The sequence below is a fragment of the Oryza sativa genome, chromosome 7 (assembly GCF_034140825.1).
Source record: "Oryza sativa Japonica Group chromosome 7, ASM3414082v1".
Lineage (NCBI taxonomy): Eukaryota > Viridiplantae > Streptophyta > Magnoliopsida > Poales > Poaceae > Oryza > Oryza sativa.
The window spans coordinates 22,354,066-22,379,058 of NC_089041.1; the positions used below are offsets into that span (position 1 = coordinate 22,354,066).

The 24,993-nt window shown below is 43.2% G+C and overlaps 3 protein-coding genes across 4 annotated transcripts; 2 read left to right on the forward strand and 1 right to left on the reverse strand.

The window, feature by feature from the left end:
* The first annotated feature begins 231 nt into the window (after nucleotides 1-231).
* On the forward strand, nucleotides 232-3,077 carry LOC9267874 (uncharacterized). 2 transcript variants are annotated; one of them, XM_066312048.1, is made up of 3 exons: nucleotides 232-1,542; nucleotides 2,356-2,451; nucleotides 2,727-3,077. In XM_066312048.1, the coding sequence occupies exon 1, from the start codon at nucleotides 703-705 to the stop codon at nucleotides 1,462-1,464; it is 762 nt and encodes a 253-aa protein (XP_066168145.1). In that variant the 5' UTR covers nucleotides 232-702; the 3' UTR covers nucleotides 1,465-1,542; nucleotides 2,356-2,451; nucleotides 2,727-3,077. The 2 variants fall into 2 exon arrangements, with proteins under 2 accessions (XP_066168145.1, XP_015646502.1); XM_015791016.3 differs by lacking the exon at nucleotides 2,356-2,451.
* A 787-nt stretch (nucleotides 3,078-3,864) lies between these two features.
* On the forward strand, nucleotides 3,865-5,532 carry LOC4343567 (uncharacterized). Its single transcript, XM_015790168.3, has 2 exons — nucleotides 3,865-4,974; nucleotides 5,165-5,532. Exon 1 carries the CDS (start codon nucleotides 4,009-4,011, stop codon nucleotides 4,507-4,509), a length of 501 nt encoding a protein of 166 aa, XP_015645654.1. The 5' UTR covers nucleotides 3,865-4,008; the 3' UTR covers nucleotides 4,510-4,974; nucleotides 5,165-5,532.
* A 10,307-nt stretch (nucleotides 5,533-15,839) lies between these two features.
* Nucleotides 15,840-19,755, reverse strand: LOC107277068 (cysteine-rich receptor-like protein kinase 10). Its single transcript, XM_015790541.1, has 7 exons — nucleotides 19,668-19,755; nucleotides 18,297-18,425; nucleotides 18,069-18,196; nucleotides 16,843-17,050; nucleotides 16,513-16,750; nucleotides 16,276-16,432; nucleotides 15,840-16,136 (listed from the first exon to the last, which is right to left on the reverse strand). Exons 1-7 carry the CDS (start codon nucleotides 19,753-19,755, stop codon nucleotides 15,840-15,842), a joined length of 1,245 nt encoding a protein of 414 aa, XP_015646027.1.
* Between the last annotated feature and the right edge of the window lie 5,238 nt (nucleotides 19,756-24,993).

Consider the following 24,993-nt stretch of genomic DNA (forward strand, 5'->3'; position numbering starts at 1 on the left):
ATTAAAATATGCCTATCAAAAGTAAATTTTTTAGATTTGAAAATATGACTATTAAAAATAAATGGAGTAGATGGAGGGAGTATAAGGGATTTTGGTTAGATTCACATACTAGTATTGTATTTAGGGCCCGAGGGAGTATTATAAGTTGTTTTAACTTTTTTTTTTAAGTTGGGGGCTTTATCTGGGTTTATCTGGGTCATATTAACTACTCCGTACATCACTTGCCCATCCGCCTCACTCCTGCCCAGTCCCCCTACTGCTCTCGCCGCCCCGACCACCGGCGGCCGCCGACACGATGTCCTCGCCGGAGCAGGAGCCGATCTACGACCTACCTCAACTCGCCGACGAGCTCCTCGAGGAGATCTTCCTCCGCATCGCCTCGCCCGCCGACCTCGCACGGGCCTCCGCCGCCTCGTCACCGGCCGCTCCTTCCTCCGCCGCTACCGCTCCCTCCACAAGCCGGCTCCCCTCCTGGGACTACTCGGCCACGACGGCTTCCACCCCGCCGAGCCGCCCCACCCCTCCGCCGCCGCCGCCGCCCGAGCCCTCGCTCAGGCCGCCGACTTCACCTTCTCGTTCCTCCCGTCCCCCTGCCGCTGGATTCAACAGGATTGCCGGGATGGCCGCGTCCTCCTCGAACGCAGCCTATCCGACAACGACGACGCCGGTGAAGGGGAACTCGTCCCGTTCGACACCAGGAACATGGCGGATCTCGCCGTCTGTGACCCCGTATCCAGGCGTTACGTCATCCTCCCCCCAATCCCCGACGACCTGATCACCTCCGGTGAGCAGGAGGGCCTCCTCGTTTTCGAGACCTTCCTCGCTCCCGCCGCCAAGGAGGAGGAGGAGATGGTGGGCACGACGTCATTCAGAGTGGTGGCGAGGGCGAACTACGAAAGCAAGGTGGTCATCTTCGTCTTCTCTTCACTCACCGAGGAATGGCACAGCTCCAGATCTGTCAGTTGGTCTCTCTTGACCGCCGATCCCTGGTTGTCGTCGACAGCTCAGGCGCATCTATGGTTTTTCCCGCGTTACTACGCGCACTTCGTCTACTGGGTGATGCATCTGGTGGATATGTTGCTCGTGCTTGACACATCCAAGATGGCGTTCTTCACCATCAACTTCCAGTGGGATCGAGACTTTGCTATTCTGGAGACAGAGGAAGACATGATTGGAGCATTCTGCCTGAAGGGAGACTTATCCGGAAGAACTCACCTCTGTTATGGGACTAGGCGAATCGATGCTGATTTTGCCGATAGTCCACCGTTGAACTTAGACAAGACAATCCCCTTGCCCTTGCCCTTGGATCATTGCTATCACATTATAAATGCAACCCAGGATACTTGCTCTTGCAAGGGCGGCGACTACACTCGTCCAGACGCACTACGGAGGAGGATGATACAGATATGCTATATTTCACATTGGAGCCCAAAACAATGCTTCTCGAGAAGGTTTGCGGAATGAGTAGACCAAATGTCACTGCAAAGATATATACCAGTTTCCCACCATCCTTGTCACTGCCAAGTCTGAATACTGAATATGGTAAGCTTTTTATTATAGCATCAGTAACATCTTGCCAAGTCTGGCCTTGGGGATCAGCTCTTGTGATGTGGATTCAATGTTGATAAAGTGTTTACCTTCCTGGTTGTTCCCGGATTGCTGGTTTTTGCTGTGCCAAAATGACCTCATATGTGCTTGTGCATTCTTAACCATTGTCACCATTTTGATTGTATATTGTTTGACAATTTCCTAGAGTTGCAGGCTCACCGAAACTATTATCTGTTGTTTGAAAGGTTTTTTAAATTGAAGAAATAAGAAATGTGATCATTGAAACTTCAGAAAGCACATTTAACTCTTATCTAAGGCTCTGAGCTACATGCAATTTTTTCCCCGTTTTATAGTCGTTCTGACATAAATGGAACCTATTCGTGCAGTGTGGTTACTCTGGGCATATCCAAATTAGCTCATCCCTAGATCTCCACAATTGCCCCAATTCATTTCTTCTGCCCCTTAGCCATTTATTATAGTTGTGTCTTCATCCGAGTTGTTTCGTGGTGGTGCTTGAATGGCTAGTCATACTTGGGAGTAGGGAATGCAGCCGTGATGATTTGCAGTGTTGCTCTACAAATTAGCAGCAAACTTAGTTTTGCACAAAATGGTTTCTGGTATGGAACAGCACTGGCACTATTAGATTGCAGACCATTGCTACCTACATGGCAGATATGTATAAAAAGATATGAATGTGATATATCATATGAATATAATTTAATGATTACCCATAGCCTCACATATATGAACCAATAGTGGGTTCAGTTATACTGGAACCAATATAACTGACTTTTACCATTTTGTTAGCTTCGATGCTTCTTGTCATACACAAGCACAACCTAGGTCAAGGAACAAGCAATCAACAAGATAGACCAGGAATGGGAACATTGGACTTACTTTTAGGTCTGTGGCTTTGCTTACCAGATTTATAGTCTATGTCATGTTTTATCTGAAAATACATTCAAAGTGATTTTTTTCAAAATGAATTGGCCATCATGGTTTTTGTATCTGGTTTTGCATGTACCATGTACACCCTTGGTCCCAAAAAAAAAAAAAACCAATCCTAGCTAGAATTGGTTTTTTATGGGAAGGAGGGAGTAGCTATCATTTATAGAGTATAATCACGTTATCCTCCGGCATGATGAATATCTGGTTTTTTTCTGTATGACTGTATGTAGGCTTGTTTGGTTCAATGAGAAGGAGTGCTCAGGAGCCAGGAAGGAATATCTTGGTAGACATGAAGCTACAACTGACGGTGGTGGCATCTATCAGTATTAGTTTGTTCAAACGTTGTCTAGTTTGTTTAGGTAGTCCTATTCCACTTTTAGCCCTTGTGATGTATTTTTGTATTTGGTTGCAAGTCAAGTCAGGCAGATCGTGGCTTTTGGAGCTTTTCAGGTTTGTCCAATAGAATCCTGTGAAATTAAGGTGGATGGAATCTATTAAATGTTTGGAACCATGTTTTGTCTGTCATCTTGAGCATAAACTTCTTTCTAACCTTATGCAATTGCTCGGATAAATTCTGTTGAGTTCTTTAACCCACTGGCAAATTCTTAATTGTCATATTGTGATATTGTTTCTGAACATTGATAGTGTGAACTGAAGTGTACTTTGGGGCGTGAGGTCTCACATTTAGAATATGATTCACTGATATTTGATGTGGTAGCTTGCTATAAAGCTGTATGCAGGGAAACTAAAGTTCACTGTGTTTCAAGATCGAGCTGATTTAAGGCGATTTACCTAGCGGTAAACGCAAAACGAGGTGTTCTGCAAAACGCCAAAAATAGGGGGCTGTTTACAAAAATCCCACTACACGGCCACAAATTGACCGGTGAGGATTGTATGCGCTACTGTGCAGTAGCGGACATTGACGGGCCGGCCCGGCACCTCCTTGGGCCGTGCTTGGGCTGAGGCCTTGGCACGTGGGCCGGAACGGCACGGCCCGCTACAGTTACCACCAGCGGGCCCGTGCCGTGCTGGGCCGGGCCGCCCATTTGGCCTGCTATAGGCCATGAATTCACCGCTCTCCAGTCTCCAGTGCTCTCGAGTCTCGACGCTCGCCTCTGATCCCCTCCCCCTTCGATCGAGCCGTCGATCTCGCCGCCGCCGCCGCCGCCGCCGCCGCCTCCGATGTCCTCGCCGGAGCAGCCGGTCGACCCTACCTCGCTCTATACGGAGAATATTTTGCCACCCGACGAGCTCCTGGAGGAGATCCTCCTCCGCGTCGGCTCGCCCGCCGACCTCGCGCGGGTCTCCACCGCCTGCGCCGCCTTCCGCCGCATCGTCACCAGCCGCTCCTTCCTCCGCTGATTCCGCTCCTTCCACCACCCGCCTCCCCTGCTGGGGCTACTCTGCGACGACTTCTACCCGGCCGACCCCGCCGCCGCCGCCCGAGCCCTCGCCCATGCCGCCGACTTCACCTTCTCGTTCCTCCCTACCCCTGACCACTGGTGGCGCTGGATGCCCCTGGACTGGCGGGACGGCCGAGTCCTCGCCGCCCTCGTCCCCATGACCAAGATCATCACCCACGAAGGCGACGAAGGGGAGTTCGTTCCGTTCCCCAGGAGGGACGACGTCACGGACCTCGCCGTCTGCGACCCCATATCCAGGCGTTACGTCATCATCCCCGCGATCCCCGGCGACCTAATAACCTCCGGTGAGCAGCGAGATTGCCTGTTCGATTTCAACGCCTTCCTCGCTCCCGCCACCGAAGAGGAGATGGCGGATTCGTCGTTCAGGGTGGTGGCTACAGCGCAGTGCAAAAGCAAGTTGTTTGTGTTCGTCTTCTCTTCACGCTCCGAAGAATGGCGTAAGCTTTCAATTCGACAGTGGGAGCATCTTCGCCGCGGATGTGAACTCGTCGGTGCTGGTTCAGGCAGATTTCTTCTTGGCCCCGCGCTACTATGCACATTGCCGCTTGTACTGGGTGCTGAAGGAGATGGACAAGTTGCTCGTTCTTGACACTTGTGAGATGGTGTTCTTCACCATTGACCTCGAGAGGGATGAACACATGTCAAACATTGCCATTCTGGAGGAGGCAGAGGAAGATATGGTTGGAGTTTTCTCTCTCAGGACAGACTTAGGCTTCACTACAAGAACTCAGCTCTGTTATACAATTAGGCAAGTCGAAGCTGATGCTGCCAATGGGCCACCATTGAATTTTGACAAAATAATCCCCTTGCCCTTGCCCATGGAGTATATGTTTCGCATCATAGATGCAGCTGACGGATACTTGCTCTTGGAAGGGAGGCTACTGGACTGGTTCGAATGCTCTTTGAAGGAGGGCAGGCCAGATACATTATATTTCTCACTGGAGCCCAAAACATTGGTTCTCAAGAGGATTTGCGTGTTGGAACGTCCAATTACCGCTGCAAAGATATATACCGGTTTTCCGCCATCCTTATCACCGTCAAGTCTATGAATATGGTAAGCTTATTAGAATTGCATTGCTATTTGTGTTTTACTGGCCTTGGGGATCAGCTATTATGATGTGGATTCTATGTTGAGGAACATAAATTCTGTGTGATTGTTTTTCAAAATGATTTGGCCATTATGTGGGTTTCTTGTTTTGATGGAATCTCTCGGTAATTGTAATACTACATAATTCTGTATACAGGCTTTTTGGCATGATGATAGGGACATCGAAAGGGGACAGAGCAGCACTGGTTATCAATATTGCTCTCATTGCTCAGGAACGCCGTTGACTACATCAAGCTACAACTGATAGTGGTGGCATCTATGTAATTTTTCAACAGTAATCTAGTTTGTTTCTGTAGTATTGTTCCACTTTTAAGTTTTAGCCCTTATGATGATGCATTCTTGGCTATTTGGTTGCAAGTCAGGAGGCTCTTTCTGATGTAAGCTGTATTATACTTGACTAGTGGCTAGTGGAGCTTTGCAGGTTTGTCCAATAGAATCTGGTAAAAATTTCTGATGAAAGTTGATGGAATCTGTTAGTGCAGTTTATAAGCAGTTTTTCTCTAAGTCATCTTGAACTTGAACTGCTGTTTCAAACCCCACTATCAGTAGTTTGTTCAACTGTTATCTATAGTTTGTTAGAGTAATCTTGTTCCCGCTTTTAGCCTTATGACGTACTACTATTCTTGAACTATTTGGTTGCAAGTCAAGTCAATGAGGCCCTTTCAAACGAACTCTCTCCGTCCCAAAATAAACCAACTCGTACGGGATGTGACACATCCTAGTACGATGAATCTAGACGGTACGAGATTGATTTATTTTGAGACGGAGGGAGTATGCTATTAAATCATATGGAGGACATATTCCAGCCATAAAAGACACGTCCCAAACAGATAGGCGATGCAAAATAGGCTTATTCTAGCACGATGGGCTGGTCGTGGTTTCGGGCCGGCACGGCAAGGCCCACATCTTATTGGGTCGTGCCTAGGCCGTAGGTACAACCTGTGGGCTGGCCCAGCACAGCACGAAGAGTATCCGGGCCATGCTGGGTGTCCCATTTAGCTATCTATACCAAAGGATGGAATTTTTTTCGGTTTTAGATTTTTTTTAAAAAATATTTACAGAAATAATCTATCGGCCAAAAAAAATTACAAAAATAGACCCTGCCGCCCACCTCTGGGGCGGCAAGCTGACGTGGCAAACGGGGGAGGAACGGGCGGTGACGGAGGGAGGGTTTTTTGCAGGAAAACCCTTGCCGCCCTCTGGTGGGGCGGCAAGGGGCCCGAATGCAAAAAAGCCAGTCGGGGCCGGCTATTTTGCAGGCGGCCCCTTGCCGCCCTCTGGCCGGGCGACAGGCCTCGCTGCCTATAAAAGGCCTGCTGCTCAGCCCCCAGCCCTCATTCTTCTCTCCTCAATTCCAGTGAAAAAAAAGAAGAGAGGGGAGGAGAAGAGAAGAAGGGGCGAAGCCCTGCCGGATTCAGACGCCGATTTCAGGTAATATTCATAGATCCTATATGTGACTATTGAGTTAAATAGTGTGTATTCTTTAAAAATTTGTTTGAATAAATGCATTATATTTTTAGGGTTTTAGTTGTACTAATCTAGAAGTGTGTATTGTAGATATCGGTAACTACATAGATCTGCTAGTTTGGAATCAATACATTACCGTTGCATTGGCTTACACAAGAAGATATTACGTTGTAGATGTTTATTGCATGAAAGAGTAATATGATCTAGTTATTTCGTTGACAGATATGTCGAACAAACAAATATTCCAAGTTTACCATGGACCAGGAAACGTCCGTTACGGGCCAACTGGGGTAGATCTATCAGATTTTATTGTATCAGAAAGGGGAATTGATAAACCGGCTGAGAGGAGTGTACCTTCTATAAAAGGATGGTTAATGAGGGGCTTGAGAGTTGATCCACAGACAAGTGACATAACAATCAATGTTATAGTAAGTCGGGCAACTGAGGGTTTTTATTGGGAACTAATGCCAGTTCAAAACTCTCGAGTGTGGAGATGGTATTTGGAAAATGCATTGCAACACGGGTGGCCTCTAGCTTTGGTTCCGTTTGTTCACCCGAAGGATCCAGGTGTGCAGATGAACATGGATGATGGCGAGGGACCAAGTGCTGAAGTAAACGAGACTTCTGTGGAGGAGGTCAACGCACGAGAGGACGGGGGCGTAGTAGCTCCAGTGGGCATTCAACCAGGTGGAGTGGCCGACGAGGGGGAGACTGTCGGTGCCATTGTGGATGAAATGGAGAGGGAGGATTCTGACAACGAGCGTGTAGAGGAAGGTGATTCGTCAGATGATGAGACGGATATTAATCCAGCAGAATGGGCTAGTGAGGATTTTTTTGGGCTGATCGTCTCTGAAGAGGATAGTGTGAGATGGGAGTACAAAGAAAATGAGGTTATTCAGGGAGCGATTTATAGTAGAGCAGAAGATATGAAGGAGGCGGTAAAACATTTTGCAGTGTCACTTCATAGAGAGTTTAGGGTTGCCAAGTCGAACCGGTCGCAATATGAAGTTCGGTGTGTTAAGGAAAAAGATGGTTGTCCCTGGAGAGTGCACGCGTATAAGGGGAAATGGAAGGATTATTGGACAGTGTCAGTCGTTACCAAGCATACATGTTTTCTACCTGGTAATGTTATGTTATATTATTGAACTCTACATATATGTTAAATTGCACGTCATCGTTATGTACCATTAGTAACGTTTGCTATATTTAAATAGCTTGTACTCTTGTTGTACATAATTAATCTCATGATTTTATTACTATTTCATAATTTTGCAAGTTATCTTTTGTTTTACATTACTATTTTTTGAATTGTTCTAACACGAAACACTATATTTTTCAGAGATGGCACGTCAGGATACACCTCAGTTGTTGGACCCGGCGATAGATCACCGACACCGGTCTCACCTTACTGCGGTGCAGGGGGCTCAGCTTGGAACGTTCCGGGCACGGACGTGCGGTGAGCTACTCACGGTTCACGACTCCTTTGTCGAGAGGTACGAACAGTGTTTTACTATAAGTTAGTTGCACTGTAATATTTTTTATAATGACATATTAATTTGTTATTGCAGGCTACGTGAGGCCGGCCTCCTACCGATGTGTCGGCTGGTGGAGGCTGCGGCCGGTGACGCGGACCCAGCTAGACGATGGACTGTGGACAGGTCCCTCCTAGCAGCTTTGGTCGATCGATGGAGGCCAGAGACGCACACTTTTCACTTGCCGTGCGGTGAGGTAGCCCCTACCCTACAGGACGTATCGTACTTGTTGGGGCTACCGCTCGCGGGAGACGCTGTTAGGCCAGTGACCACGGCTGTGGACTGGCAGGACGATCTGACGGCACGTTTCGCACTAGTACAGCGCGCACCGCACCTCCCGCTCAAGCCGTTGGCACACCACCGCAACACCGGACCTACGAAGAGGTGACTGCTTCAGTTCACCGTGAGTGTTTTTGTACCGAAATGACAATCGTATTACATATTTAGTCCGCAGTTAAGGTGCCTAACATTTTATCGACTGCTTGCAGGTTGAGCAGCTACAGGCGGAGGCCGACGAGTACTCCTACAGCCGATGTTTGGAGGCGTACTTGCTCTGGCTTTTTGGCTGGGTGATGTTCTGTGGCGGTCACGGGCACGCGGTCGACAAGGGACTCGTGCACTACGCCAGGACAAGGGACTCTGGCTTTCAGAACTCAGTCACATTCAGTACTCTCTTCCCCACTTGCTTCATTACAAATCCGACCGGCTTTCGTCAATGGCTAGACGCCGGGGTGTTGAGGATCCAAACTGGCGTAGCGATCCTTGTGTATATCTACTACCACCTTGGTGCCAGCGTCCTCTCTGCCTATGCGGTGATCGATGCCAACTAATGGCTTCGAGGAATCCTGATATTCGAGGAAGGCGCTTTTTTAGGTGCCCTAACTATGACCGTGAGGTATTTTATTATCTGCATATGCTTATTCATTCCGTATGGGCAATCGCTTTATTCTTCGTAACACTACTCTATTCGGCAGACCCGCACTACGGCTTGCGCATACATCGAGTGGGTCGATACAGAAAATCTCGTTCTCGACCTAACTACTTGTTTACAAGAAGGTCGCTGGTATTTCGCATCCGAAAGTAATGAGCAATACTTACAGAGAAAAGCGGTTTATGAACGACAATGTCATGAACAACAGAGCGACTGGCGGGTGCTAACTACGGCACTCCCTCCATGGGAAGCCCGTCCAAGATGCAGGTGTGGTGATCGTTGTCAGGTTCTTCGTTCCATAAATCCTACAACATTGGGTCGAAGGTTCTTTGTTTGTCCAAATATTCTTGACGACGATTTCATGGTAAGAATATTTTGATTACATGAATCCTTATTTTCTCACAACATTTACTAACTTTGCTTGCTTTACATCTATTCTTTCCTCCCAGGAACCACCAAGGAGATGTCAATACAGAGAATGGATAGACACCAGAAGGGTTCTAACTCCACCTAGCCGTGTTGTGCAGCTTGAACTAACAGAGCAATACAGGGTTACTAAAGCGCGGTTTGAGAGAGGAGAGGGATCCTCACGTAGGGGTTAGCTATTATCGGACAACTTGGCATATTGAAATTTCTACTGTCATGCTTCCTTGTCCCATTACTACATCGTCGTTGTGTTCAACTATTGCACTACCTCCCTCCTAGTTCGAATCTAATATCATCTATGTAACCGCAATGCAAATAGTCGTATCATGTTCAAATTGTACTACTATTTCTTCATGTTACATAATTCTCCTTGTTTAAGTCCATATAATGTTTCTACGACCCAGACTGCGATAGGCCTATCTAAATTATCCGAGTACTAATACGTCGAATAAGGTACAAAATAATACCTCACTTAACATATGAAATTGCGCAACAACCAACTTCAATACATTTTTATAACAATATTAACAAGTTTTACCAATAAATACTTCTTTATTTATTATTAACATAACATAGAAAAATCTTTTGGCCGTACTTTTTTCATCTGGGTCCCTTGCCGCCCTCTATTGGGGCGGCAAGAGACGCAGATGAAAAAGTACGGTCGCAAGCTCTTTATGGGCGGCCAAAATTGCAATTAGCCCCTTGCCGCCCTCTGTATGGGCGGCAAGGGCCTAATCGCAATTTTGGCCGACGGCGGCAGACGGCGCGGTCGACCCACCGTCTACCACGTCAGCTTGCCGCCCACCATTAGGGCGGCAGGGGCTATTTCTGCAATTTTTTTGTCGATAGATTAATTCTGTAAATATTAAAAAAAAATCTAAAAACGAAAAAAACTCCCAAAGGATGCAGATAGGTTGGAAACTGCCATTCTGGAGGCAGATGAAATCAACTGATATATAGTACGATTTGTCGGCTGATGGTGCCAATGGGGCAACACTTGGATTTGCACAATACAATCTCTTTATCATTGCCCTTAGATTATAGCTTTAGCATCCTAGGTGCAGCTCAGGGATACTTAATCTTGCGAGGATGTCACGTCACTCCTTGTCCATAGACTCTTTGGAGGACATGCTAAGGTGCAGCTCAGGGATACTTCTCAGTAGAGCCCCAAAAGTTGCAGTTTGAGAGGGTTTACAGGTTTGATACTTGGATACCTACTTTGCAATGCAGGGATATATACTGGTTTTCCACCATCCTTGTCACAAGCAAGTATTTGAATATGTGGTAAGATTATAAAAGTTGAAATCGCTAGTAATCGCGGATTAGCATGCCACGGTGAATATGTACCCAGGCCCTGTACACACTGCATGTCACACCCTGGGAATTGGTTTCGCCCGAAGCATCAGACCAATGATCACCCATGACTTATGTGTACCACTAGTGCCACAAAGGCCTGCCTTTGGTGGTCTTATTGGCGCATACCATGGTAATAATCTTGATAATTGTGTTTTGCTGTCCCCTGAGAGATTAGCTCTTTCCATGTGAACTCTTTTGGTGATTATATGTGTTTACCTTCCTGGGTGTTCCTATACCATTTACTTTTCACCGTGCCTATATTATCTCATTTTTCGTTAACCATTGTCGCCGTGTTGATTATTTGTGGTTTGCCAACTTGTTAGTGCCTAAGACTGTAAACTATGCACTATATATGTTTTCTATCTTGGTTATGGTCGGTCTGTTTTCAGTCCAATTAACATGCACGCAGTTACTTTTGGCATATCTGAATTATCTATTTCCAGTTATCCGTAATTCCCCACAATCGATGACTTATTGTTGCTGCATCCGAATTGTGTTATGCTGTTTGGAAAGATAGTCAGATCAGGGAGTTGGGAATGCAGTGACGGTTTGCAATGTTCTTCAAAAAATTGCCGTTCTAGATATTAGTTTTTTTTACTAACTGATTTCCAGTTTGGAACAACATTCACACTTTTAGATCACTGGCCATGCGGAGTACATGTCAATTATGTATGAAAATAAACTGAATGTGACCATTCTTGTGAATATAATTTAGTAATTGCCTATAGCTTCACATATATAAACCAACTGAGTTCATTTATGCTGGATTCATTATAAATAACCTCTAGCATTTTGTTAGCTTTGACGCTTCTTGTCATGCACAATACTAGGTCAAGGAACAAGGATCAACAAGATAGGCCAGGAATGGTTTTACAGTATATGTTGCCCTATTGTGTTTTAGTGCATCTCGTCACTAGCATTTCTAGATAAACTGACCTCATCCTCTGCCATAAGGAAGCACTTAACATTTCTTGCCTTCAGCCTTGGTAGTATTTTTATTGACCATTTTAACACAATATATTCTGTATACAGGCTTGTTTGACATATTGATAAGGAGACATCCCAAGGGGGCAGAGCAGGATTGGTTGTCAACATTGGTCTGAGTAATTAGGAATGTCGTGAAAGACATCTAGCTACGACTGAAAGTGCTGGCATCTAAATTATGCCTTAGGCTGTGTTTAGTTCCACGCCAAAATTGGAAGTTTGAAGAAATTGGAATGATGTGACAGAAAAGTTAAAAGTTTGTGTGTGTAGGAAAGTTCGATGTGACGGAAAAGTCGGAAGTTTGAAGAAAAAAGTTGGAATCTAAACTGTGTTGTTTCCATCGAAGTTTGAATAGTAAATTATTTCTGGTTTTCGGAAACGGAATGGATATTTAGAAAAAAAAAACCACATCAGTGTGCTACTGTTCTTGTTTGACCCTTGCATGCTCTTGCAGAAGGACTTCTGACTTCACCGTATGCTCCCTGTAAATTGTACCCATGGCCTGCCGTCTGACCGCTCAAAAGTTATAAATAACGAAGGCAAAGAGCAATGGTGAAAGTGGCTGCCATTTTTCCGGACAGAAATATTCAGAAGAATGGCGTCAAGCCTGCAGTCTGCTTGGAAGCTGCTGATGCTGCTGCTGCATGACACCGAAACAGCAGCACCGTCGTAGGAGTAATAGCAAATGTAAACCTACTCCTACGTCGGGAACAGATAGCAATCGAGTACATTTCTGCATAGCAATGCTGCAGATACAGACAATTTTGTCAGTTTAATTTCCTGTTAAACCGATCAGTTCCCTGTTAAACACCACGGTCAAATGCAATTCATGCACACAAATGATTTATGTTGCTTGATGCTGTACTTAAGATCTGTCTACCAAAACAGAGAGAACTGCTCTTTTCTTAACATAAAAGGCAATCAAATTTCAGGAAATTCAGGTGCATACAGGTTAGTAAGTCTCCTTTTCCCATCTTCACATTTTTTCCCACTTTGCCAAGTGATTGATATCCTAAGGTCCTGTTTATTTTTTTGAAAAAAAAAGCTTATGGCCCCAGATTATTAGTGTGCATGAATTTCTCTAAAAATATGATTCTCTAAAAATTTCCTTATGCAACATTGCTTAGATACCTTTACCCAAATTATTTGTTAACAATACAAATAAATAGACTATTTTAGCTCAAAAAGAATAGGAGAGTCTTCAACAGGCTCTCCAAATGGCTCTCTAAATCAAAATTTAACAATTCTAGCAAAACAAAAACGCGCTCCAACAACCTCTCCAACTAACGCCAAGCCATTCGGCCAGCCAAATCCCTCTCCTTGCTGACCATACTTGACTGGCCTAAATGACTTGTCAATGGTGACCTCACACACATTCCGCTTCCCTATATGGCTACTCCCTTCTTCTCTCTCGCATCGGCCGTCTACCAACCTAGCCACCACCGTGGCCCCTGCTAACAATGACAGCACATAGCAGAGAGGTGCCGGATCACGGGCACCACCAGAGCTACATGTTAACATCCAAATATGGTACCTAAGCACGGGATAGGAAAATATTGCTGAATTTGGAAAGGACCAGTTTTTTTTTCATGGGGCCGGTCTGACCTACGACATGTGGCTGGTCAGACCGGCTGAGTCCTAATCCGACTTGAATTTCATTGGGTCTCGGGTTCTCTTACTTGGGCTGAGGATTTTCAAGTTCTAATTGGTCTTTATCCCGAATGAAACGTGGATAAGATCTTGTAGGAGGCAAGACTAACCTCTTTATAAGGACTATGGCCGGTTTAATTGAGCACACAATCTACTCCAACACAATTAACCAATGGAATCACTTTTTCAATATCGCATCTACTTTTTACCTAGTTCAAGCCTAGTTTTTGTCTATCTTCGTTGGTTTGAGCTGAAAGCCGTCCGTCCTCACCGCAAGAGTGTAAATTCTCTTGTAGGTTTGTCCCGAAATTCTTCCGTTCTGCTTACGAGATGGGTGTTTATCCCTATATCATCTAAATCGGCTCCGCTAGCTGGTTTCGATTTACACGAGCTTACCCACTGCTAGTGGGACGTCTTCGACGGACCCCAAGGCACTGAGCATTGGCCTACCCTCCTACCCACGAGCGCCAGGCAAGTGTGGGAACTCGACGGATGCCATGTACCCCCCCCCTCCTTCTTCCCCCACCCTGGCCACCATCCTCATCACCCCCAAAGATGGCCACGTCCACCACGCCATCGTCATGCTGATGGAGCATGTAGCAGGCTGCACAGGTCGCCGCCACGGGGGTAGGAGCCGAGCGGCGTGGGTGGCACGGGGACTATGTCGTCCCTAGCTCTGGAGTGGCCGTTGGCCGGAGGTCACAAGGAGTGGTCGTCGGTGGGTGGATGAGGAAATAAAAGAGAAGAGGAAGAAAAGATGAGTTCTTAAGACACTAATATGTGGGGTCCACGAAATTCGGAGAGTGTGAGATGGAGAGGTTATTGGAGCACACTGAAAACATAGAGAGAGATCTTTTTGGCAAGTTAGCCAAATGGAATGGGCAAGATAGAGGGTCAAAAATAACCATGCTATTATAGCATCTCCAATAGTCTCTCCAAATCTGACTCTCCAAATATTTATTTGGCTAACTCTCCATCTAATTTGTTAAGTCAAACTCGTTATTTACTCCAACAGCCTCTCCATCCACCCTCTCTATTCTAAGTCTATGATAGTGGGTCCCACGTGTCAGTCCCTACAACCCTTTCTTCTTCCTCATCTTTCTCCCCCTTTTCCCCAAGTCCTTCTGCTCAGCTCGCGGTCCCCTCGGCCGCCGCCGCCAAATCCCCATCCGCCCATCGCCATCCGCCGCCGCCGCTAGGGATGAAAACGGATCGGAAACGAACAGAAACTAACTTTATCATATTCGTCTTCATATATTTTTTTCGGAATCAGAATCGGAATTGAAAACTCGGATACGGAAATGAAATCGAATATTATCGAATACAGATACGGAGCGAATACGAGACGGAACGAATACGGTAGCGAATATTTACCGGTATATAAAAAAATCCCTCAAATTGAGTTTCTTGATAAAGGAAGAGATATCGCTTATTATTTTAGTTCAACATCTCCAACATTTATATCGTCAATTTTGTAGACGGTCCCACAACTATATGTGAAAATCGATTTTCATGGTTGTTCCTCTAAGAGATCCATATGCAAATATGATTATCATTTTCTATTCCCAAGACCTTTTACTAGATGTATAACTTACTTACCATTGTATAAATTGGAGATGTTATTTATTTTACTTCACATCTTCGAAACTTGTAATGTTTGTATTATACTTTAAATGCTTTCAAATATAAATGTTATAAACTACAAATGGTAAATCCCGTTGAGCTCTAGAAATTCCACGAAAACAATCCGAAACCAACTCCCCACGGAATCTGCCGATCTGACCGGCAACCTAGTGCCACCCTGCACTGTTCACCCGCGAAAACAGTATTCACCATAATTTCCAAAACACTCACTTTTGACTATTTGTTCATCATATAGATTGAATCTAACACCTTGATTTCACAATGGAAAGGGCTATCTCTGAACCCAATCTTTAACACATAAAGAGGAGAGAAGGAGTTGAGACGAAAAGCATGGAGCGAGCTGCCTGAGAGATTGAATGGGATAGGAATCTCCCAATGTGGACACTTTTCATTAATCCTTTCTTACTATAAAATTGATGCCCATTAACTCCTAAAACTCATCATGCAAGTGTGCGACATCATCACCCATACTAGCAATTATTATCTAGACTATTTTAAATATCATGCAAACATTACGTATCATTTACAATTTTGCTGTATTATTAGAACTCAATATACAAGCAATGGCAAATTATTATCTCCACATCATTTTCACATTATTTAAACATATACATTTACCATTTCTATATTGTATAACATGTATTCATTTACACATCTTGCAGCAAAGCATGGGGTATCAACTAGTTAAACTATATTTAACCCCCGAGGAGTAATAGTCCCTCAAAACTCTTCACTAATTGAACTTGGATGCTATGGATTGCAAATCGAGAACAAATAGTTTGAATATGAAACAACACAAAGCAACAACATCGGTGACAAATCTAGCTCCCAGCTACCAATTGGTTGCAACCAGACCATTCTGTTGAGTAACCTGTTGAGTAACCAGAGCTTCCATCAATCAAAGATGTTGGCCTAGGTGCAGGAGCCGGCAGAGAGCAAGTAGCGTCGCTGTTAAGCAAAACCATGACATCCGCCATTGTAGGTCTATCTACAGGGTTTTGCTGGACACATAGGAGTCCGATGTTGATGCATTTTACCACCTCAGCCTCATTGTAGTTTCTTCCCAAGGAATGGTCGATCATCTCTGCTGTTGTCCCCTCTTCCCAGTGCCTCCATACCTAGCAATAGTCACAAATATGTATGTCTTCAGCAGTCAGTAGTTATTACGATAGACATGTGCGGCTATACACAAATACGCAAATATTGCAATGCAAAGCAATATCATGAATTCCTATGTGAACTACCGGGGATACTCACTATGCTCAATATATCTACACCATTTTGCTCAGAGAAATATGGCCCACTGTTCCTTCTTTGGCCCGTCACTATCTCTATTACGAGAATGCCGAAACTGAACACGTCTGATTTTGTAGAGTACTGCCCGCACATCACGTACTCAGGAGGCATGTAACCGCTGCATCCACAATGATGATTGTATTACTTTGCTAGTTAATATAAGCATAAAAATATAAAGTATTCCATCAACTTAATTACAATGTCCCAGCAATGCGGCTTGTGACTTCTCGAGTTTGGTCCTGCTCGAAGAGCTTGGCGAGGCCAAAGTCCCCAATCTTAGGGTTCATGTCAGCATCTAGCAAAATATTGCTTGCCTTCATATCACGGTGGACGATCTTCTTCTGAGAGTCCTGGTGAAGATATTGGAGTCCCCGAGCGGTACCTTCTATGATCTTAAATCGTGTGGCCCAGTCTAACCGTTTCCTTTGCTCTGTATCTTTTTTCACCAAATGTTAGAAAAGTCACTATTATTGGTGGAGTGAAATGATTACAGGAGTAACAAATGATCAAAGATAATGCTAATAGTACCAAAAAGAAGGGTGTCGAGGCTTTTGTTTGGCATATACTCATAGACGAGCAGTCTCTCCCCTTTTTCGAGGCAAAACCCAACGAGACGAACAAGATTCTTGTGATGAAGTTTGGCGACAAGAATTAGCTCATTTTTCAGCTCTTGTAGCCCCTGGTGAGAGTCCTTGGCCATCCTCTTCACGGCCACTTCTTGCCCGGACAGTAGTCCCTAAATAATTTAGCTTAGTATCTTATTTTCTTACTAACTTATACATGGAGACATGGACAGAAATACAAAATTTTGTAATGGGTTAAAAACCTAATAATATAACATAACTAATTTTAAAGGTTACTATAAAAATCAAAGTTTGTATGTGATTTCTTTATAGAAATTATAGAAAAGTAATCTTAATGAAACATAACCTCCCTAAAAGGAATTGGAGAGGACACAAGCAATATAGTTTCTACAATGTGCAAGAAACAATTCAACACCTATTTTGATTGCCATGTTGCTCATTTTGCACGACAATGTGTTCTTCTCCTTACAATATGCCTCCTCCTGATGTGCCAAAAAAATTTAGTAACTCACTTCGGGAGTGCCTAGACGCTTGAAATTCGTCAATTTGGCATTGAGAAAATGATAAAAGTCTTAATAACAAAAAAAATGTTGTCTAACTCTGCAATGCAGGTTATCTGTCCAACTGGTTCAAATGTTGGTCTATGTTATTACGATGGGTGGAGCAGTATGTTATGCGCAAGGATATGCTATATATTCTTAGAGCTAGTTACCGAAGGTCTTTTACTTTCTATGTGTGGCCTAATACATATAGGCTTACTTGTTGCTAGAATTTGTGTTTTTTAAGTATATCGATTGGTTTTCTTTCAAAGGTATTTGAGGATTTGTCTCACCACCTATGTCTTTTTTAAGTTAAAGAACTTGTTAGCTAATTATTATGTGGCTAAAGTCGAGGATGTAATATATTTTCACTATTAATAAAATACTATAAATAATCTGCACTAATAGTTTTTTTTTCTAAAACAAGGGGCAGGAGCTTCGCCATTTGTTTCAAGAGGACACAAAATTTGCGACTCACTCACAATTGAGCAGTAGTGCATTCATACTTCTAGTCATTAATTTAGAAGTTATATTTTGACCATTGCCAATTCACACCATCAAATCAACATTTTTTTCTCAAAAGAAATCAACAATGATTCAGAAGTAGACGTAACGACTACGGGCCTACTACCTGATAAACTTCACCGAATCCCCCCTCACCAATCTTCTTGCTTTTGTGGAAGTTATCGGTTGCCACTTGCAGCGATGCCAGAGATAACAGGCCTGACTTGACACTTTCAAAATCCTCAGTTGTATCAGCTGGCAAATTTGCATGAATTTGACGAAATGTTAATGGACGCTGGTGGTATAAGAATGTTAACAAGAATATATATGCCAAAATTATGTGCAGAGGACTCACGTCTGGAGTATCTCGCCAAACTTCTCTTCTTACGCACATTCCAGATACAAAGGGAAATTGCAGCTACGATGGCAACTGTCACTGTCGGCAAGGTGATTACCAGAATTTTGCTTGCTGAATTATTCGTACCTGCATTTTTGCAGTGAAAAATAATCAGTTCAAGTACGTGAAGAACTAAATATGAAACTGATTAGTCAAAAAAAACAAACCATGGTTTCCGTGTCCAACGTTTAACCGTCCGTCTTATTTAAAAAAATTATGAAAAAAATTAAAAAGATAAGTCACGCATAAAACATTAATCATGTTTTATCATCTAACAACAATGAAAATACGAATTATAAAAAAATTTCATATAAGACGGACAGTTAAAGTTGGACACAGAAATCTAAGATTTGCCTTTATTTTTTGGACGGAGGGAGTACATTTTTTACAACTATACTTAAGTTTCATCCAATCGTAAAGATTGATTCGACTTATTTTGTCTTTAAGTGCATCCGACGGTTAATACTTGTTAGATGACATGGCATATCCTGGTTTCTTTGTGAGATTTAGTTTTCACATAGAGATATCAATGTGCTAGGCATAAATAACATGTTATAAAGATAGAAAACAATCTATTTGGAAAGAAAGGGGAACTGAACCACATAAACGATCCATTTGAGTATTATTCTTTCAGCGCGTTCCTCTAGACGAAAACAAACATCATTGACTAGTACAGATTCTCTCATCTGTGACGGCCCATCACATGCCTGGGCAATATGGGCCGTCAGAATGAAGTCATCTCAATTGAGCCTAAATTAATACCGTTGTAGATGTACTCGTACAGATATAAGCAAGGTGCATATAACTATAGTCCGTCACCGATGACACTCATCAGTGACGGGCTCACAGTTAGGCCCGATTGAGATTACTACCTATGTCTCAATCGGGCATAATTACTAGGCCCAACAAAGGCCCGATTGAGATGGCCTTACTGCCAGTCACCGATGACTCTTGTTAGTGTCGGGCTTCTATTTATGTCCGTTAGAGATAGCGCCCATTACAGAAGTCGTATTTTTGGCCCAATTGAGATATATTTTGCACACTATAATAACAGTGCCCCGAGAGTGGCAGCCGACGTGCAGTGCCAGAAAACATCCGACCGAGAAATTCAATAACCCTGCCTCGTTGTTCATCTCATCGGATTACTGGTACACGTACGTGCAGCGTGACTACATTTGACTCCTTTCAGAGTCTCACCTTTCATCAGCAGCAGTTACGCTGATGCCAAGCACGCCAGGACGCTCTACCAAGCTTGTCTCTCTCTGTCTGGTGGTGGTAAGTGGTAACAATGCATCATATCCATCACTTGCTCCTGGTTCTTTTTATTACTGTGTTTGCCAACCTCAATGCTTGCAAAAAAGTTATTACGAACTCTGAAGAAGTTGAGGTTGAAGTTCGCGATGGCCGGCGCGCGCATACAGACGCAGCACTGTTGTAATAAGTAGAAAAGTTTCAGAGATTGAGGAAGGAATCCAAAGAGAAGCTCTGCAAAGTTTAAGATTGCCAACTTGTCACTAGCAGTTGGCACACACCGCACACCGGATGTACAGACCAAGGCGCATGCAAGAGCTGTACCTTTTCTATCTATCATGGTTTGAGGTAACATGTACTATTGTGTAGGTAAAGACATTCAACGGTAAATACACTCACTTTAAAAATAACTAGATAAAACTCTGTGCATTGCTACAAAAGTTTTTTATGATATTAATAAAAATAACATGTAAGATTAGCTATTGGCAGCGGTGGCTTTCCTAAGCACAACATTGAAGATGGATGGCGGAACCAGGTCAGTAGATGGTGGCTAGCAATGTGGTGTCTGAACCTCCGTTTTTCATATCCATATGGCATTAGCAGTGGAGGAGACGGGAAGCGGTGGAGACAGATGTTAAAGGTGGCCCAATGGGCAACTCCGGCGCGGTGGAGCCGCCGCCTCCAACGTGCCATGCCAACTGCCTCACCTCACCTAGATTTTACAGCGACATGTCGTGCAAACAAAAAATGCCGCAAGTCAATCCCGTCGTCACCCTCCTTCCGCTTGACGCACGGCTTGCTCCAATAACGATAAGGCGGAGGGTAGGAGATGGAGTGGGGCGGATAGGGTTCGGTTCACCCCCTAAGATCGCCCATTCGGAGGCCCATCCTATAGCCCTCTTGTTTGGATTAGAGAGCAAATTGCTGAATCCATGAGAAATCAACAACGCAACTCGTTACATGAAAAGCCATTGACATTTATGCATACTAATTACTCGTTTCATCGATGATAGACACAACTATTTAGCACCTAAATATATATACAAGAGGTCCGAGAGGCACCATATCTTTGGCCACACAAAACAGGAATACGACGACACGGCAGTTTAACTAGTAACCAAATTGCGCCTCTTTCCATCTAGGATTCTGCTGACGCAGGGGTTAAAAACAAAGGCTAACGTGGGGGGGGGGGGGGGGGGAGCTTTGTACGTACTCTGAAACTTAGCAAACCTGGTACAGAATACTTTTGTTCATACGTACAGCACGAATCACAAGGCTCTGAACTTTGGTGAAACCCTCCAAAATCGCCAAACCAGAAAGCGTAGAACCAACGGGCAAAATCTTGTCTTGTTATTTTTCACATCTCGCATCGACGAGAGCTAGTGGCCCATCTGCATTGCATGCATGCACATTTTGGGATGGACTCTTGTGCCTCCTCTTCGCTGACATCGATCCATGGCTCCATGCCCCGGCCGAGCTGCAAACCGTCAGATCTCACGCCAGGACTAACCATCAGATCATCGTATATACGACCCCCTCCATTATTTTCCTGCTGTGATGTCGTCACGTACTGCGGTTTCTCAGTAATTACTCTGTAACTGATCACAATGAAATCTTGGGAGTAAATGGATGGCGACCAACTTCAGCTTGCCGACAGGCTGCGTATGCGTACATTACCGCAGGCATGTTTGGAAGATTCTGACAAGTAGCTGGTTGGAAGCCAGCTTCTAAGAATCTGGAAAAGCTGGGTTTCCTAGCTTTTGACTTCTAATTCTTTTTCTAAATTCTACATCTACAGATTCTCAGAATAGACTGTTTGGAGAAGCTTCTGATTCTGGAAGAAGCTGCAGCAGCCAGAAGCTCTCCCAAACAGACCCTACATTACGTGGCCCTTGGTTTATGAAACGATGTGCCCCCGAGGATATGTCGCGTGAGATTGAGTTAGCTAGGCCTGTTTGTTTCAAGATTATCGTAATCTAAATTATTAATGAGATTATTATAAAGTGAATTATAATACGTTAAACTGAATTATAATACGTTAAAGTAGAATAAGTTGCAAGATATGTGTTATTACTGGAGACATATATTATTGGGTTTAAATGGCTAAAGTCTGTAATACCCTCAACTATTGGTATGGGTGGATGGCAAAGGTGAGTAAATTTTTTTAAGTCATTAGGGGCAGTGGTTATTTAGCCACCCAATAATAAGGAAAAAGCACCGTTGAAGGAGATTACCAGATCATACCAATATGGGTTCTATTTTATAATAATCTTTCACAATAATCTATCTATTTATTTCAAATTACTCATGATAATTTAGATTATAATAATCTTAAGTTGAACCAAACAAGTCCTTAGACATGTCCGTATTTCCTAGTTCTTTAAACATAACGCCATCTTATTGCGCTAATATAATTGCTATGTCTGTCAATATTCTAATACTATGTAATTATGCGAGTTTAGGAGAAGCATCCACATATGGTCATGTATAGGAGATGTAGGCCCTGTTTAGTTCCTAAAATAAAAATTTTCACGTTGTCACATTGAATGTTTTGGCATATACATAGAGTATTAAATATAGGGAAAAAAAACCAATTTCACAGACTGCGTGTAAATTGCGAGAGGAATCTTTTAAGCCTAATTGCGCTATGATTTGACAATGTGGTGCTACAGTAAATATTTGCTAATGACGAATTAATTAGGCTTAATAAATTCGACTCGCAGTTTTCTGGCGGAATCTGTAATTTATTTTGTTATTAGACTATGTTTAATACTTTAAATGTGTGTCCGTATATTCGATATGACAACTAAACTTAAAAATTTTCCCCAACTAAACAAGGCAAACAAGGCTGTAGTATTCGGTTGAACATCATAATAAATAAATATTGTGCTTATGTGTTACTAGTACGTCTGGATCTAATCTCCTAAAGCGACTGCATTGTCTGATATCGATGTTGATTTCGATGCCGGTTTTGATAACAAACATACAAAGTTTCTTAGTAACTAAGGATATTATTAGTATGATGGTGTACTTTAGGGGATTAAGGGTGTGTTTTTGGTTTGTCTGAGCTCCAATATCATACCTTTCGTTTTTCATGCTGACGTTTTTTAAACAGTTAAACGGTGCGTTCTTTTTTAAAAAAAATTATATGAAAGTTGCTTTAAAAATTCATATTAACCTATTTTTCTAAAAAGATTAGCTAACAATTAATTAATTATGTGCTAATGTGTCGCTTTTGTTTTTGCGTGATGGAGGGATTAATGACTATATACCGATCAGCTACTTATTGAAGTCTCCGAAGCTTTATTAAACATGGCAAATGTTCCGTTTGAAACAAGTCCTAATTCCTGTGACAATTAAGCTGATTTCTGTACAACTATTTATAGAACTCATCCGATCTAGGGGTATTTGGATGGGGCTAAAAATTTTTAGTCCGTCACATCGGATGTGTTGACACTAATTTAGAGTATTAAACATAGACTAATAAAAAATTAATTTTATAAATGAGAGATAATCCGCGAAACGAATTTTTTAAACCTAATTAATCCATAATTAGCAAATGTTTACAATAGCATCACATAGGCTAATCATGGATTAATTAGTCTCAATAGATTCGTCTCGCGAATTAGTCCAAAGTTATGGAATGGGTTATATAATTAATCTATGTTGAATACTATAAATTAAAGTCGAAACATCCGATGTGATTTAATCCATATGAACCAAACAGGACAATTTACAGAAGAGGTTATCTAGGGACTGAAACACTACAACAAGGTTGGATAGTCAATCATACTCATAAAGTCATAAGCTTACATCTAGCTAGCTAGCTACTCCAAATCTCTGCTCTGTCAAACTGTAGGTAAGACATGTACTTCATTCATATCATAACCACTGTTACCCATCCTGTATCCCTAATCAAGTTGAAACAGTCCTTTCATGGTTGTATGATCTGACAACCTGCCTCGCGACGACGACCTCCCATATGCCGCATACGCTAACCGTGCTTAATTGGGCGCTGTTTGCAGAGCAGAACCAGTACTCTGCCATGTCCCCGGCCGTGCTCCTCTGCTTATGCCGCCAATATACAATCTTGGCCAGGACAGGCCAGAGAGAAATTTGCAAGATCTACCTGAATACCTGATCATTTGCACCGGTCAAAAATCGTTTTTAGGTCAACCAAATACACCAAGATGATACAAAAGCACTGAACACACTTCCGGCATTTGCATATCGGTATTTGTATAATTAGGATGCACACAGCCAAACCGGTAAAAAAATCGTGGATATATACCATGCATTCATGGGATTATTTGTGTTGTTTTCGTGTCCGGCCTTGTGATCCAATCATGCTCATGCAGAACTAATGTCAGGTCGATATCAGGTTTGTAGTAGTAGGCATATGGTTCGATCGGGTGTAACGTACGTGCGAGTCCCGTGATAGAGCATGGTCCTGTATATTATGTACAGATGTGTAAACAAAAGTTAGTGGTGCCCAAGTATCTGGATAAGATTTGTGTCCGTTTGTTGGCTCACGTACATGACAAAACTGATAGGTTCAGACAAAATAGTGCACGAATACAATGTTGGTCGATCAATGAAAGGACGGCGCGTGTCGTGGAAAACAACTGTGCATAACGCCAAATAAACCAAGTTAATATCCATGTGTGGTGTGTGTGATCCAAACGTGCGTGCATCTAGGCTCGTCCCTTTTTTTTCCTCACTAGCTTGATGTCTCACCAAGATCTGGTCCACAACTCTAGCCTAACGAAGCTAGCTGTTGCATCCTACGAGTGCTTTTTGGAACGTGGAAATTTTATAGGATTTTCATGTGAATTAGTTTGATTTCTTAAAACCTCTAAAGTTCCATTTTTGCAAAATGAAAAAGAAAAAGAAAAGGCCCAAGGGTTATTCTTTTACGTTTATTCTATAAAATATCAGAATGTACCGTGTTTTCTGCTGCCTACAATTACAAGACAACAACGTAGTGAACCATTTTTTCCTCTTATGCAAGTAAAGCAAGATAGAATTTGTTCCTCGTAGAGTTAGCCATTGGGTCAGACCGAGCGATATGATCTCGGTCTTCACTCTTTAGGGAAATTTTGGCCATCTAAAACTTAAGACCGAAACGCGTTACGAATTACAAAAATCAATATCCGTTATGACCAAAATCGTCAACAATGTTAGAGATGAAAAAAATTACAGAAACCATCAACAATTTCAAAGATGCAAAAGAACTTACATAAATAATCAAATAACAAAAAACCGTTAGCATCCGCTCTAGATCTCCACCTCGCAACCCTCCACATGTCGCCAGCACCAGCGCCCTTCTCCATCAAAGTTGCTTGCTGCCTGACCCCTCAGTGTAGGAGGTTGATGGAGAGCATGTTGGCGGTGGAAGGGTGCA